General features: G+C 42.1%; 1 protein-coding gene across 2 annotated transcripts in view; it reads right to left on the reverse strand.

Annotated features, from left to right (window-relative positions):
- Positions 1–15930, reverse strand: part of TBC1D8 (TBC1 domain family member 8) — an 84736-nt gene that overhangs the window by 10970 nt on the left and 57836 nt on the right. For both annotated transcript variants that reach the window (XM_054009843.1, XM_054009852.1), the window contains exons 6-11: positions 10782–10989; positions 8979–9173; positions 5013–5195; positions 3580–3730; positions 2417–2631; positions 1288–1405 (exon numbers count right to left, since the gene is read on the reverse strand). In XM_054009843.1, the coding sequence (XP_053865818.1) occupies positions 1288–1405; positions 2417–2631; positions 3580–3730; positions 5013–5195; positions 8979–9173; positions 10782–10989 (1070 nt within the window). The remainder of the gene's footprint in view (positions 1–1287; positions 1406–2416; positions 2632–3579; positions 3731–5012; positions 5196–8978; positions 9174–10781; positions 10990–15930) is intronic.

The following is a 15930-nucleotide window of genomic DNA, read 5'->3' on the forward strand; positions in this document are numbered from 1 at the left end:
TCTGCAGTGAAGACAAGCCCTTAGTTGATGGAGATACCACAAGGAGATATCAGAAAGACAGGCTGAGATTTGAGTTTGGATGGAAGGAGGCAAATCTAGAGTTGAGAGGCAGACCTGCAAGTCGTCAGATTCAAAATGGTAGTGAAAGCCATATTCGCCGTTGAGGAGCAGGTTCTGACTGATGGGGACACAACGGTGCCTAATCACCAGCTGAGAATGAAACACATTGCCACTGTGTAGGGAGTATCCGCTACCACACCATTAACCTTTTTACTAGCTGACCCTAGAGCAATACTCCTCTAACTTAAACTAACTGCCTGCACTTATCCCTATTCAGTGACCAGGGGATACAATGGCAGATGGTATAGCTAAGCACTAAGGCTAGCAGTAAAGACAGAAAAATGAATAAAACTCAACATAAAGCAAATAGCTTCCATTTAAAAACAGTTAGGGAAGGACAAGTGAGTGCAAATAATGGAATATATATATATATATATATATAGTACATGCCTAAGATTAGTGTATAAAACGGGTCATTGCATCTGCAGCCAAGCGCTGTGCATGTAGTTACACCTTTTCACACAAGCAACTTAAATGCACATTTCTGAAAGTTTGGCCTTCTGTGTCTTAAAGGTACCTATACTGCAGAACAAGTAGACACACCCTGCATGGCATACTGTAGAGCATAAGATGCAGAAAGGGTGGAAGTTGTATCTCCCACAGCTGTATACTCTGAAGCCTGAGAAACACAGGGCTGAGATCAGCTCTTTCTCCAGGGTAATTTTAGATACAATCCTATCTTCCTCCAGCATCCTGAGATCACAAGCATGGCAGATAAGAAATAGCTACCACAGCATATCCTTACATATGCCATCCATACAGCTGGGGGAGACATCCCAATAACACTCAATACTTTACAGGAACAAAGATTAGCAAGTAGCTAGCCTGTTTTTAATTAAACATGTGCACAGTTTAACACTTGAGGTATAAATGGAGCATCTCCCTGATCAGCAAAAGAAAATGACTGCAAAGCCAAGATGTACCTTAGAAATTTTTTTTACTAATTTTCAAATATTTCAGATAGACTCAGTGAAATCTGTAATGAGCAAACAGCAATTACACAAATATAAATGGTGCTCTCACATACCAGTTCACAGATGGTATTCTGCACAGCTGTAAACAAAATCAGAATTGCAAGTTCTTTTTCATCCTGGTGCCTTGCAGTATTTCACTCCCTCATTCCCAGTGTAATATTTCAATGAAAGAGTGGGAGAGAGACAAGCTTACCTATCACTCGGTGATTAAAGTAATCTGGCAGCATCCTCTCACACACAGCAACCAGCAGCCAAAAAGCTTCCTCCTCTTTGGCATACAACAACAACACAGAGGTCAAAATATTCATAGACTGTTATGAGGTCAAAGAAAAAAATGGGATTTATTAGTTGCAGAACCCCCGCTTTCACCAAAAGCTCCTAGAGCAGGGCTGCTTTAAAAAACAACAATAAAACTTTTCAGATAAAACATCAATTAATTGGCAGGAGAAATGCCTTTCACCCCCAGGGCTCCCACCGTCTGACAGCTTACCACAAAACACTGCTCTTCTTACTGCGGAGATATCCTTTTTTTTTGGCCGGGGGGGGCGGGGGGGGTGGAAGGAGGGAAGAGAGAGACTGATTCTCTTATTGCAACCCAGCTAAGACTTTAAGCCATAGGGCGATTTGCAAGTTCATACATGCCACTCTTGCATAGATGGTTCATGTTGCCCCACATGAAAACACAGCATTATATCTGTCAAGATGCAAAATGGGCATCCAACTGTGTCATAACATGGGTTTTCTGCCTCTGTAGAGGTGTCTGCATGGAAGATAAGGGAGCTGGCTCATGGGTCTAGAACTACACTACTCCCCTGGTCAAAACTCAGGAGGCTGGAGGGGAGGTGGAGACATTATTAGAGCCAATAGGTTGTAATTACACTGCACGGGTGCTATGTACTTGCCACCAGCCCGGGAAGAGGAGGATTTCAGCTCACCAAATCCCTGCACAGGTCCCCTATGTGAAGCTCATCTTTGTAGGCCAGTTTACTTTGCTCACTCGCTGAGCGCTGCATCAGATAACTTGCACTCAGCACTAACAAGAGTAGTGGGAATTTATTTTTGACTCTCAATGAAAATTCTGAACATACACAGGGAACAAGTCTGAGTCAGAAAGGGCCATTCTTACATCCTCATTTTTCAGAGTAAAACTACACAACATTTAAATTATTCTTTCATTATGTATGCAACAAATCAAAGCACGTTATTTATAATAGAGTCATTGCAAAACCCACTGAGGGGATAACAAAACTGAGTAAGCAGAGAATTGCTCTAGAGAGAGCGAGCGCATCAACATACTTTTCTACATGCTAATAATTCTTCACCTGGCAGTATCCTATTTTGGGGTTCCTATGTGCATAAGCTGTCAGAACTCTCCTCAAGGCTGCTATCCCAGTTTCATTCTGGAAGGCTGGGTGCTCAGGCAATGAGCGATGCAGGTCCCGTTCAATCTCCTCTGTTGCCATGCAACACTTGCCCATTGACGCCTCCACTAAATTTCCGTAGTAACCAGGATGGGAGGCAAGATCAGTCACAGCATCTGAAGGCAGCAGTAAGAGGAAAACATGAGGATTTCAGGTATAATGTCATTAAGTGAATTATTGTCAAAAGAAAAAATGTGAAGAGGTTTTTTTCCCCAAGGTCTATGAAATTAGACATTACTTGCATTTAGTGAACCCCTGAACCTAAAAAGGAGTTAAAATACTAGCAGTGATTTTCTAAGGTGCAATTTTTGCACAGAAAATGAAAAAGCTATTGTTAAAGCCTAAATCACACAGTAGAAGAAAAGCCAGCTTGGTACTGACTTTGTACTGTGAAACATCCCCTGCTAAAAGCATTGCTGGGATAAATGTATTCAGTATTGAATGTAATGTCCAAAAAGAAAAAACTCCAAAAAGAAAAGGATTTAAGCCTTGCAAATGTGTCTGAAACTGGACCCGATAAATTAGAGATCACATTGCAATCCTGCTCAGACAGGGCAATGAATGAAATTACTTGGTAAGTCTTTTCCAGCTATAGATTCCTGCCAATTTTTTAAGGGAAGCAGCAGCACTGCAGACCTAAAGATGCCATAACTTCAAAATAGTTAGGTTTAGCTAAGATTAAATCAATACTTATATTACAGTCTAATTGTTGCCTCAAGAAGAACATTGTTTCATAAACAGGTGATGGCATTTTTTTGCTAATTACATTGACAAAATTGCTATTATTTCTGCGCACCACTAACCAATTATGAGACATAAAATAAAAATCTCTTATTGTTCTACCTAGGTATTTATACGGATACTATCCCCACAGTATCTGAGCACCTCTCCTTCCTTCCTTCCCACTAGAAAATGTGATGGGATTACATGCCAAAATGTCTAGCTTGGACACAGTTTTCCTTTGCTGAAGGACAATCTTTTGGAGCTTTCTTGCCTAACTGCATCTGTAGCTGCGTTCAGCCCTGGATCCGGGCTATATCCAAGATGTATTATAGAGTTCTCACCTGAAAAGAGAAGCCAGAGTTTGCCTCGTAAAGATTCTGGGATTCCCATTGCAACAAGTTTTCTAATCTTCTCTGTGCGAAACATGCACACAGTTCTGCCATATTCCGCAAAATGGTCATTCCACAGTCTTTCTTTTATTTGTTCCCTGGACTGGAAACCAGAGGATAAATTTTAAAACAAGCAGTATGCTTTTAAGGTCTAATATACAAAAAAATATTAAATACCCTCAATTTTCCTCTTTCATAAGGATTTCTTTTGGACCAGAAAATGTGGTAATAGACACGGGAGATCTACTTTAAGGGGAAAATCCTGCCCCATTCTGCCCTTGGGGAGGAACCTATGCAGTCCCACTGCACCAGGGAAGAGCAACACTAGGCAAGACAATGAGAGCCCCACTGTGTGCCAGAGCCCAGCTCCATAGGGACTGCCTGCGAGCTAGTGCACCAGGGGATGCACTAGTCCTTTTTTCCCCTCTCACAGCCTTTAGGCTGAAGCAGCTCCACTCTGCAGCTGGGGAGAGGAGGTGCTAGTGTTGTGCTTTGGCCACTACTTCATGCTTTCTCTCACTACTAAGCTGCCAGAGGTCACAATTACTTCTCAAAAGGAGCTTACAGCAGCTTGACATTCATCGGGGGAGCCTGGGCAGCAGGGCCCCTTTCCCACACTCATGAAGTGGACAGAAGACTTCCCAAAAAGCCTTCAAGAAATCTCCAGCCATGGTTCTCACAGACCCGAGAGATTAGTTCTTTTGACTGTAAATAACCGTGATTATCCTAAAAATCACAAGTAAAAGGGCAAACAACTTATTTTAAATGATAGTAGCACTGACAATACCAGGCTTCCCAAATCAATTGGGAGTCTGAGGCAGGAGAGACAACCATGGGCTCCACAGGCCCATAAAGCTAGTTTTGTTTTGCTTTTTAAAGGGAAAGCTACACTGCTACCATGAATACTATGAGCTCTTTGCTCGATCCACTAGTTCATTACAACTCTTGTAAGACAGCACTGTTGAGAGGCAGTAGTAATAAGAAAGCCTGATAAGGTATAAGGTGTTGCAACTATGCAGACAGGATCCAACACCACCTCTCTATCAAAATACCATTTTTAAAAATTCACACATTTGTGGTTGTGACATCATGTGAAAAGGAGTACTGTAAAGAGACACCAGTTTTTACTTATTGTGGGAGGGATGGTAAATAAATATTTTGGGGGTGGAATGAGAAAAGAGCCAGGCAGGCAAAGGAGTACAAATGAACAAACAAAGAAGCTTACTACAGTTTAAACTCAAAACACACACAACCACACTTACACTTTCCTGCCAATATATAGTTCACTTTATTAAAAGAGTGGGTTTGGCCAAATGAGTTACCATAGTTATTTTTAAGCCTTATTTTAAAAAGTTACTCTACAATTGCACCCTAGCTGTACATACCATCCTGAAGTCACTCCCTTCAGCTCCGGACTGGTGAAAGACTGATCGTAGTGCCTCTGCATTTAACAAGTGACTGCTCTCCTTTTCACCTTCACTCTTGTCTTCGCTTTGGGAAGCCACCATTCCCAAATCCCGGGACTCACAGTCACTGAACACACATGTCGAATGAAACACGAGAGAGTTCTTGCAACATAGAATTAAAGAAAAAGAATTTTTGGAAAGAGTTTAAAAACTGTACTGTAGGTATAATGTTTGAGACAACAAGAGCCAACACAAACTAGTGAAGCAGGTAACTTTGTTATAGTCTTAACTTTTCCCCAAATTTGAAAATTTTGACCTAAAATTAAGTACCAAAATCCACAGTTAGACACCTAATTAATAATGGCCTAATTAGTAGTTTTGCTGAACACTTGCAGTCACCACATAAAGTCAAGGGGAGCGGTAGGTGCTCAGCACCTCTAGATCAGGATTCCATTGCTACCTTCCCTCATATTTTTTAGGAGGGAACCGGAAGTGGTTTTCAATTCTGTTTTATAGCCAAGTTAGCTACTAGCCTTTACAACTGTGCTACTCCATCATTTGGATTTAGCGGGACACTCCCAGGTTTTGATAAGCTACCCCAACACCCTAGCTTGGGAGCCAGAGCACCAGGACAGAGACATACAGATCATCCCGCGTCTCCCGGGGCTGAGTACCAAGTGGGATTATCATGCAGATAGAGGAAAGTTAGCTTTGGTGAGGCTTAGGAGGTAACCAGGCAGCAGCCCAGGATTCAGCCTGTGGCAGGTCAGTTTTCACATCAAATAATTAGTGAATTTTTGGAGTAACATAAACAGTTACTTAATTGATTGAGGGGAGTGGGGCAGGACGGCTGATCTTTGAACAGAGTGAGCATTCGTTTAAGGAAAAGATTGATTTTTCATGTATAAAATAGAAAATGAGCAAGGAGCACAAAAGGGGCCACCCAGGAGATTGGGATGGGGAGGAATAACACAGGAAAGTGACCCAGGAGAAGCCTGAAAGCCCCCTGATGTGAGGGAAGTTCTCCACAACCTTATTCCTCAGTGGGGAGACAGAGTGTGGGAGATGCCTCCTAAAGACATGAAGGGAGGGGTGAAAATGCCTCTTCCTGAAAAATGCTGGGTTCCTGGCAGCTTAGTCTTTAAGGCCATGAGAACTGACACTCAGACTGAAACTGCCTGTAATTCTCAAGGATATCAAAGTGCCATGCTCTGCCCTGCACTTCCCCTTGAGATTCCTGGAGTCCCAACTTTTTTCCCCAAGAGTGTCCCAGGAAAACCTTTTGAAATATAAGCAGCTATGCTCTCATAAGAACATAAGAACGGCCGTACTGGGTCAAACCAAAGGTCCATCCAGCCCTATATCCCGTCTACCGACAGTGGCCAATGCCAGGTGCCCCAGAGGGAGTGAACCTAACAGGTAATGATCAAGTGATCTCTCTTCTGCCATCCATCACCACCCTCTGACAGAGGCTAGGGACACCATTCCTTACCCATCCTGGCTAATAGCCATTAATGGACTTAACCTCCATTAATTTATCCAGTTCTCTTTTAAACACTGTTATAGTCCTAGCTTTCACAACCTCATCAGGCAAGGAGTTCCACAAGTTGACTGTGCGCTGTGTGAAGAACTTCCTTTTATTTGTTTTAAATCTGCTGCCCATTAATTTCATTTGGTGGCCCCTAGTTCTTATATTAACGGAACAAGTACATAACTTTTCCTTATTCACTTTTTCCACATCACTCATGATTTTATATACCTCTATCATATCCCCCCTTAGTCTGTTCTTTTCCAAGCTGAAAAGTCCTAGCCTCTTTAATCTCTCCTCATATGGGACCTGTTCCAAACCCCTAATCATTTTAGTTGCCCTTCTCTGAACCTTTTCTAATGCCAGTATATCTTTTTTGAGATGAGAAGACCACATCTGTACGCAGTATTCAAGATGTGGGCGTACCATGGATTTATATAAGATAGTCTCCATCTTATTTTCTATCCCCTTTTTAATGATTCCTAACATCCTGTTTGCTTTTTTGACTGCCGCTGCACACTGCGTGGACGTCTTCAAAGAACAATCCACCATGACTCCAAGATCTTTTTCCTGATTAGTTTAGCTAAATTAGCCCCCATTATATTGTATGTAATAGTTGGGGTTATTTTTCCGAATGTGCATTAGTTTACATTTATCCACATTAAATTTCATTTGCCATTTTGTTGCCCAATCACTTAGTTTTGTGAGATCTTTTTGAAGTTCTTCACAGTCTGCTTTGGTCTTAACTATCTTGAGCAGTTTAGTATCGTCTGCAAACTTTGCCACCTCACTTTTTACCCCTTTCTCCAGATCATTTATGAAGAAGTTGAATAGGATTGTTCCTAGGACTGACCCTTGGGGAACACCACTAGTTACCCCTCTCCATTCTGAAAATTTATCATTTATTCCTACCCTTTGTTCCCTGTCTTTTAACCAGTTCTCAATCCATGAAAGGATCTTCCCTCTTATCCCATGACAACTTAATTTACGTAAGAGCCTTTGGTGAGGGACCTTGTCAAAGGCTTTCTGGAAATCTAAGTACACTATGTCCACTGGATCCCCCTTGTCCACATGTTTGTTGATCCCTTCAAAGAACTCTAATAGATTAGTAAGAAACGATTTCCCTTTACAGAAACCATGTTGACTTTTGCCCAACAATTTATGTTCTTCTATGTGTCTGAAAATTTTATAGAAGAACATAATTCTTCACTTCAGCAAGTACTAGTTATCTGTCAGTCAGTGTTTCTTAGCTTCCTGGTTAAATATTGAGCATTTTTGGTCCTGCACAAAGAATAAAATACCCTGATGGTTTATACAATACAGTAGAAAAGAATTTACTATACGTTAATTCAAAAGATACTGTACCAAACACACAGTTAATTAGCCTACAGTTTATAAACACCGTAGGAAAAAATCGTTACATTAATCCATAAGAAGTTACTAGTAAATTAGTAGTAAGTAAGTTACTAGTAAAAAAACAGAATCATAGAAACATAGGATTGCCAGGGATCTCGTCAGATCATCTAGTCCAGTCCCCTGCATCGAGGCAGAACTAAATTTCTAGACCATCCCAAAGAGGTGTTTGTCTAACCTGTTCTTAAAAGCCTCCAATGACAGAGATTCCACAACCTCCCTTGGCAATTTGTTCAAGTGCTTAACTATCCTGATAGTTAGAAAGCTTTTCCAAACATCTAACCTAAATCTCCGTTGCTGCATTTTAAGCCTATTACTTCTGTCCTGTCTTCAGTGGCTAAGGAAAACAATTTATTACCCTCCTTTTCCTAACAATCTTTTACGTAGTAGGAGACTATTATCATATCCCCCCCATTCTCTTAAACAAACCCAGTTTTTTCAATCTTTTCTCGTAGGTCATGTTTTCTAGACTTTTAATAATTTTTGTTGCTCTCCTCTGGACTTTTTCCAATTTGTCCACACCTTGCCCGAAGTGTGGTGCCCAGAACTGGACATAATAGTCCAGTTGAGGCCTTAACACTGAGTAGAGTGGAAGAATTTCTTCTTGTGTCTTGCTTTCAACACTCGTGTTAACACATCCCAGAATGATGTTAGCTTTTTTTGCAACAGTATTACATTGTTGACTCATATTTAGTTGGTGATCCACTATAACCCCCAGATCCTTTTCTGCAGTTCTCCTTCCTAAGCAGTCATTTTACATTTAGTATTTGTGCAATTGATTATTCCTTCCTAAGTGGAGTACTTTGCATTTGTCCTTATTGAATTTTATCCTATTTATTTCAGACATTTCTACAGTTTGTCACTATCATTTTGAATTCTAATCCTGTCCTTAATCACAGGCTTCTGACCAATTTTCTGCTCCAGTTATGATTTTAGGAGATGCAGGACAAAAGGCTAAGTATCATCATCATTATGCAATTCGAAACAGATCAAAAGTTTAGTACCGTTTCTTTTTTTTCCAAGCAGTTATAATGCACTGGGTTGCTGGTGTTGACTTGTTTTAGTCTCAGAAGCAGGTTCTCCACCAAGCTCTCTCTGTCCTTCAGCTCAATGAACTGAAAGGCCATCTTGCTCCTTATACTAATAATGATGGGATTGGGAAGGAGACTAGTGTCCTCCATCTTCTCTATACTAACCACCTATTCCAAAAACATGACAGACAATGTATTAGTCACCATTCAAATACACTCCCTGATATACTGTACATGCACTGAAATGTACATAAAAGGATATATTTCTTTGCACACCAATATTAATTATGACTATTCAGATTGTCTAATGGTCAGATACACGCTAAAGATCAAGATTGATTAAATTTTCTTTACTTTAGACAGATGACCTTACCTCCCTCAGTCTAAAGATTTTCAAGAGTAACTTGTGATTTTGAATGCTCAAGTTCAGATACCTTAAAGAAGCCTGATTTTCAAAAATCTGAGCACCTGCCTTCTGAAGTTCAGGCCAGATTAAGGTGTTTCAAACTGGGCACTCAAAATCATTATGCAACTTTTTAAAATCAGCTATGGTTTTGCTAACATTTAAAACAACAATTGGAATGGGATCAACATAACCAAATTCTTGAGGAAAAATGGCGTTTCTTCCCATTGAATTAAGTTTTTAACCCTGTGAGCATAGCAGTTTTTGATAGATATGAAATTAAAAAGCCGTTGTCTCCAATTATGTACATTACACCACTTGTTTTCAGATGCTGTGTCACTACAAGTCATTGCTAGGGTCAGGATATCATTCAGAAGTTGCTGTTATTGGTTCAGGATGAAAGTAGAGCTTCATCATTAAGAGATCACAACTGCAGGCAAAGGGATTGAAAAAAAAAATCTTTAAAAACCAAACAGCATCCCACTCCAGTGCATTTAAAATAGGTGCCTGGCAGTTATTACTTGCTATCTATGAGCCAGACAACAGCTAAATGAAATATATTGAAATGCTCATAATACTTGAAGGCCAGACTTTTTGCAGTGAGGGGAAAATGCCACTTAATTCTGCTGAAAGCAGAAACCAAATTCTATTGATTCTACATCAGAGTCCCAAGAAGTTAATTTTGTCTAAAAAAATCTCCATTAGATAAAAACGTACAAGTCTTTTTTAAAAGACCGGACTATCATGTCTGTGTTGGAGACCTGTGTGTCAGCACTGCCCCCCAGAGCCCCCTGCTTCCCTCAGCTCCAAAGGACAATACACTGCCAATCAGTAGTCCCTTGTGTGTGGAATCCCCACTGGATTGGTGGGGGAAGACTGTGCATGAAATGGAGGGAAAGATGCCATTGTATCTTATCTGCGTGTGTTTTCAGCACCCAATGGGGCCCCAATCCTTGAAACCTTTGGGTGCTACCACAGTTAATAAAATAAATAAAACTGGCACTCCCTCTTTCCATATTTCTACCTTGGGACTTTCCCAGTTCTCATCCCCCATGTCTACTGAGGGGGGAATTGGGAGAATTTGGGCCAGTTACTGTCAATAGCAATTATTCCTTGGATAGATCAATATCAATACAATACATGGTATTAATCGTCAATACTACTTTGAGAAATGCGTTGCCTCACCCAACTGCTGTATAGGAATTAATCTGCTAATGAAGATAAGAACAAAACGTAGTGCAACTCTCTTCCACACATGCACATCTCCTCCTGATCGAAAACAACTGTTTTTCAGCTAAGTAAATGGACAGCAGCAGTTTGGATCAGCAAAAAACAGGCACAGTGTAAAATTAAAATCAAACAGCAGACCCTACCTCTCTAAGGGGGATGAGAACATTGCAACACCCACTTTCTTTGCTGGCAAAACAGATATAGCTGTCTGAAGTATACATCCTTCCTGCTGTGTGACAGCGACTAAATGGAGTCCACAAAGAACAGTCTGCAACTTCATGTAGCTTCTCCTTGCCCGGCAGTCTGAAAAAGGCCCGAAAGAATTCACTCTGTGCTCTAGCTTCGAGATCCCTTGTAAAAAAAAAAAGAAAGAGGGGGACAGAGAGAGAAATAAAAAATCTTGAAACCTAATATCTGAGCTTCCTTTCCAAAAGTAACATTAAAAAAGAAATAAGAATCATTAAGAATAAGTAATGTAGAGTAAAACTGCTACACACAGCAATCTTGCCAACCAGGTCTTTGTGTGACTGTGGAAGGCTGTAAAGGTGGCAACTTCTAAGTACAAAGAACTTAGCAATTGCTCGTTTTTGACAAGTAACCTAAAAACAATATTACTACCTGTTAAGAAAGGAACACACACAAATTAATTTAAGCTGTCCCTTAGTTTTCAGTGTGCCATAGGCTTTTGTACGGGAAATGTGCACTGGAGGTGCAGGGCAGGGGACAAGGGATAAAGGATATGGCAGCTGGAACTTGCCATTCAGGCAAGCAGTTTTGATTTTGGGCACCCAGGAGGCAACCAAGGACTATCAGTACATTCTCCCCCTTCACTCTCTTTTTAGTCAAGGACAAAGAGGATTAATTTATTATGATTATGATTATTATTACTGAGTGGGTGGAGGTCTTTAATTCCTCATTCAATATTTATCAGCATTATCTGCTCCACTGCCACCATTCCCGATTCTTGACTCCACACACCCCAAAAGTGATAGAAAAGCACATTAACTTGATACTCCTGCTAAAACATTCAGCAGTGAAAGTGTTAACTATGCTGACATTTAAATTGTCATCATTAAACTTCAGAGCTGACAGCCACCGAGATGAATTAGAACAGTTCAAAATTCAGAGCAATTTTTGGGGGGCCATTTTGCAAACTCAGACAGGCATAATGGCATCAGATACATTCAGACTGAATTTAGAAGATTTCCTTTCTCCCCTACCCCCAAACCATGAAGGCGAGAGAGAATCTATGTAAATAAACATTTAGCTTTTGCCTGGTGATGCAAAAATTTTAAATGAGGATTTACATAGCCATTTATACTTTATAAATTACATTATAAACAAGGCGCTGCTCATTACACCATGTTGTGGTAGTATCAGTGAACCACAGCCCTGATATTCTGAGGATTTCCAAGGAAACAGTCATAATCCATACTTATTTGTGGCATTAATTTTTTGACAAGTCAGTCCTATTATTCTCTTTGCTGTGAATGAGTTTCTCCAACAAAACTCACCTAGGGGGAAACAAGGCTTGTCTTTGTTCCACTGAAAGAATGCGAAGCATGAGCTGACCTATGGAGTGTGGAGCTCCCCACTCCCATACTATGGCAAGCCAAGGAAGAGAAAGCGAAAAAACCCTCTCTCCGCATTACTTAGGAATAAAGGCTAAAGTCTCTTTTAATAAATAACTTAATTTCCCTTTTTATTGAATGTTTAACTGTAGAAAAAATGAAGCCCGGTGAAGTGAGGCGGCAGAGCTGAGAGCAAATTGGAAAAGGGGAAAGGAAACTATAAAGCTAATAAACAATAGAAACAACAGAATGGACTTGAGCAGTGTTTCTGACCCACAATCTTCAGTAATAATTTTATCCCAGGAAAACAGACAAAAAGGCTCTATTCTGTTAAAAATAATGTAGAGAAGTATTCTTTACAAAGCAAGACAAAAGCTTTCTTGAGACTTAAATTTCCATAGCAAAAGAAAAAGAAACTCGGACAAGCGCATGCAACAATCTGCTATTTTGACTAAGCCGGGTCAAGATATGCCTCTCTGTTAGCTCAGCACAAAAGTATTTTCCACTTCTGCACAACACAGATGAGTGTTAATGATAACATCCACTATCGTTCTATATAAGGTTGTTTTCTCCAGTTATTGTGCTGAGAAGGTAAGTTCCCTCCTGCTGCTATCACTTCTCATGCTTTGCGAATTGTATTAAAGTTAATTCTAGTAAAGCGACAGCTCTGCTGTGCTTACAGCTGAGAGCTGCTGTTTAAAAGATGACCATTGTAAGTACTGTACTCTACAATCCACATGATGATGCAGACTCCCTTGATATTTGCTGTGCCTCATGGAGGTGAGAGAGGGTTAGTGGTCCAAACCTGGGGTCATTTGAGCAAAGGGCCCCAGAGATTACAGCAACCCTAAAAATCATTTTATAAAATCACCTGGTTCTAACTTATTTTCTGCATACCGGGGGCTCAAACTATTATTCTAATCCTCCTAACACTCATCTCAGCCACCCAGGATTTATCCCACCTAACGCCTGGCATCTATTGCCTCTTTGGGCAGTTATACTGAAGGGTACAGTTTATAAATCCAGATTGGCATGTGCCAAACCGATGTGCCTAAAAGGGTGAAATGTGCATGTGCAGCAAGATTAAAGCTCTGTTGAAGCCAGAGGATTTGCAAGGAGTCTTTTCACAATAACTGGGTGTCTCAGGGTGACCTGCTTGGGGTCACTGAACCTGAGCCGCTCCTATGCGGTGTGAGTTCAAGCCCTACTGCCTAGCAGTTTTCAGAGAATATGTCTTCTGCCCATTCCTTACTCTCTACCCGCATTTAGCAATGTTTTCCCCAAAGACCAATATTTAGGGAAGAGCCCACCAAATGCCAAAACCAAAGAACTCAATTATTCTCTTATCTCTAGTTCACATGCCTCAGTGCTATTATTTCAGGTCATGTTAATCTCCATGCTGCGTTCTCATTCAACTGTGTTCATCATATTGAGATCAATGGTCCGCTTCATGACTCTCTGAGCCTCCTGATGCAGGCAGATGGATACAGCCCCTTCCCCATAAACTCGGCCCAGATTTGGGGGGGGGGACTCAGCATCTCCCTACCTCCAGCTGGTACATACCCTCTTTACCTCCCCACGGCCCCTCCAAGCTTACCAGAAACAGGGAGGGTGCAGCTGGCGTGTGGAGGTGCTCAATGCAGTAAGAGTGTATGTGTGTGGGGGGGGTGGGCTTGGAGCAGTTGGGGATGGGGGTGGTCAGAGCCATTGGCATGATAGAAGGAATATTGGAGCAGTGGGGGGAGAGTCTGAGCAGTTGGAGGGAATACAGGGGGTGTCAAAGCAGAGAAGGAGAATGTGGGTGGATGTTGGAGCAGCAGAGGGAAGAATGGAATGAAAATAAGGGGGTCAGAGCTGTGTATTGCGGCGTGCTGGGGAGGTTCATCTATCCCCCAAAATCACCCACATCTATGCATCCCCAATGACTGCCCCCTCTCTCCAGTGACTCCATGCTAGTCCCTGTAATTTCTTGACAGCTCCTCCACTTGTGGGTCCTGTGCCAACACCTTCTTCTCTGTGCGAAGGAGGGAGAACCAGCCCTGCTGTACAGGCAGAGAGATGAGTCAGGGGCAGTGAAGGGATTACCATGGAGCCAGTGCATTCTGTGCCAGGATAATCGTACCCAAGGAGCAGGGCCAGCTCCAGGGTTTTGGCCGCCCCAAGCAGCCAAAAAAAAAAAAAAAACCTGGTGCCTGGAGCCGACCCTGCCAAGGAGCCAGAGGCACTGAAGGGGTGCAACTGGGCTCTGGTACATGATGGTGCTGAAAATTATTTGTTTTAAACTATGGAAATTAAATACCCCAAAACTTCATTAATGGTTAGCTAAGGTCCGCTGGTGGGTCTTGTGCCCTTCCACAGCGTGGAGAGTGGCTAAACTTCTAGAAACCAGGAAATACTAAGTTAAGTATACGGACCACCCCTGCAACACCATCTTAACTCTGCTGCTCCACTCCCAGCCCCTGGAGCTGGCAGGAGCCACTGAAAGGGGAGTGCAAACGTTAAACTACCAAGAGAAGTGGTAGATTCTTCAACTCTTCAAACCAAGACCGGGTGCTTTAGTCCATCACATATATTAGACTCAATACAGAAGTAACTGGAATTCTCCGGCCTGTGTTAGACCACCAAATGGTCTCTTCTCGCCTTAAAAATCTAGGAGTCTACAGTAAGTAGACTGAGGAAGGACAAAGAGAATACTCCATTGTTTGTGTTGTGTTCTACAGCTTTGAGTTCCAGCATTTATCTGCATGCACTCCAGCTGCATTCCCTGAGCTAGGTGTAACTGTACTGAATGGTGGAAGGATTAGTTGGAGCAGATTGGCAAGAGTTGTCACTATGATATGAACAGAGCCGCATGTATGCAGAGAGAGATCAGTTATGCTTTATGTCAATGATTAATTCTGTAGGTTGTGTCAGCAGAGGTGCACAGGGGTGACTTTTTCCCATGGGGATTGTTAGCAGTCTGACATACACAACAGTGGTCTCTAGGGCTTAGAGAGAGGTAAGTGAAGGTAAGGTCTCAGAAGGAATCTTCAGGGCAAGTGGGGGAAGAAGTTGTAACACGTAGCAAGTCTGGCATGGTTTGAGTGGAGTCACTCACTCACGCCCGTCACCCCAGTCGGGGTATGGGCCGCCAACCACAGATCTCCAGAGTCCTTTATTCTGGGCCATTTGCTCTAGCTGGTTCCAGGTATAACCCATTTTTATGCTATCAGCCTGAAGGTCGCGTTGCCAGGTGTTTCTTGGATGGCCTCTTTTCCGCTTGCTTTGGGGTTCCACCGCAATGCCTGTCTAGTAATGTTGGTTGGCTTCTTGCGTAGTGTGTGTCCTATCCAACCCCACCTTCCCCTTCTAATTTCTTCCTCTGCTGGAAGTTGACAGGTCCTCTCCAAGAGGTAGATGTTGCTGATGGTGTCTGGCCAGCGGATCTGGAGAATCCTTCTAAGGTGTCGCTCTCTTCATGTCCGGAATACAGCAACAGCTCTCCTGTCAACAGTCGTCTTTGTCCAGCTTGCGTCCCTCTTGTCTCACTAATGCCTAGTAGGGTCACGTTGTTGCTCCTCATCTCTGCTGCGACCTGCGCCGTTTTTCTTGACTCGTACATGGTCCTCACGTTCCATGTACCGATGGTAATCCTCTTGGTTGCAAGAAGGGTAATCAGCTTAGTGGCTTCCTCACGACTTTCACCACCCAGCGTCTTGTGTCTTCGAGTTGAAGACCCTTC

The sequence above is a fragment of the Malaclemys terrapin genome, chromosome 1, assembly GCF_027887155.1.
Source record: "Malaclemys terrapin pileata isolate rMalTer1 chromosome 1, rMalTer1.hap1, whole genome shotgun sequence".
NCBI classification, from domain to species: domain Eukaryota; kingdom Metazoa; phylum Chordata; order Testudines; family Emydidae; genus Malaclemys; species Malaclemys terrapin.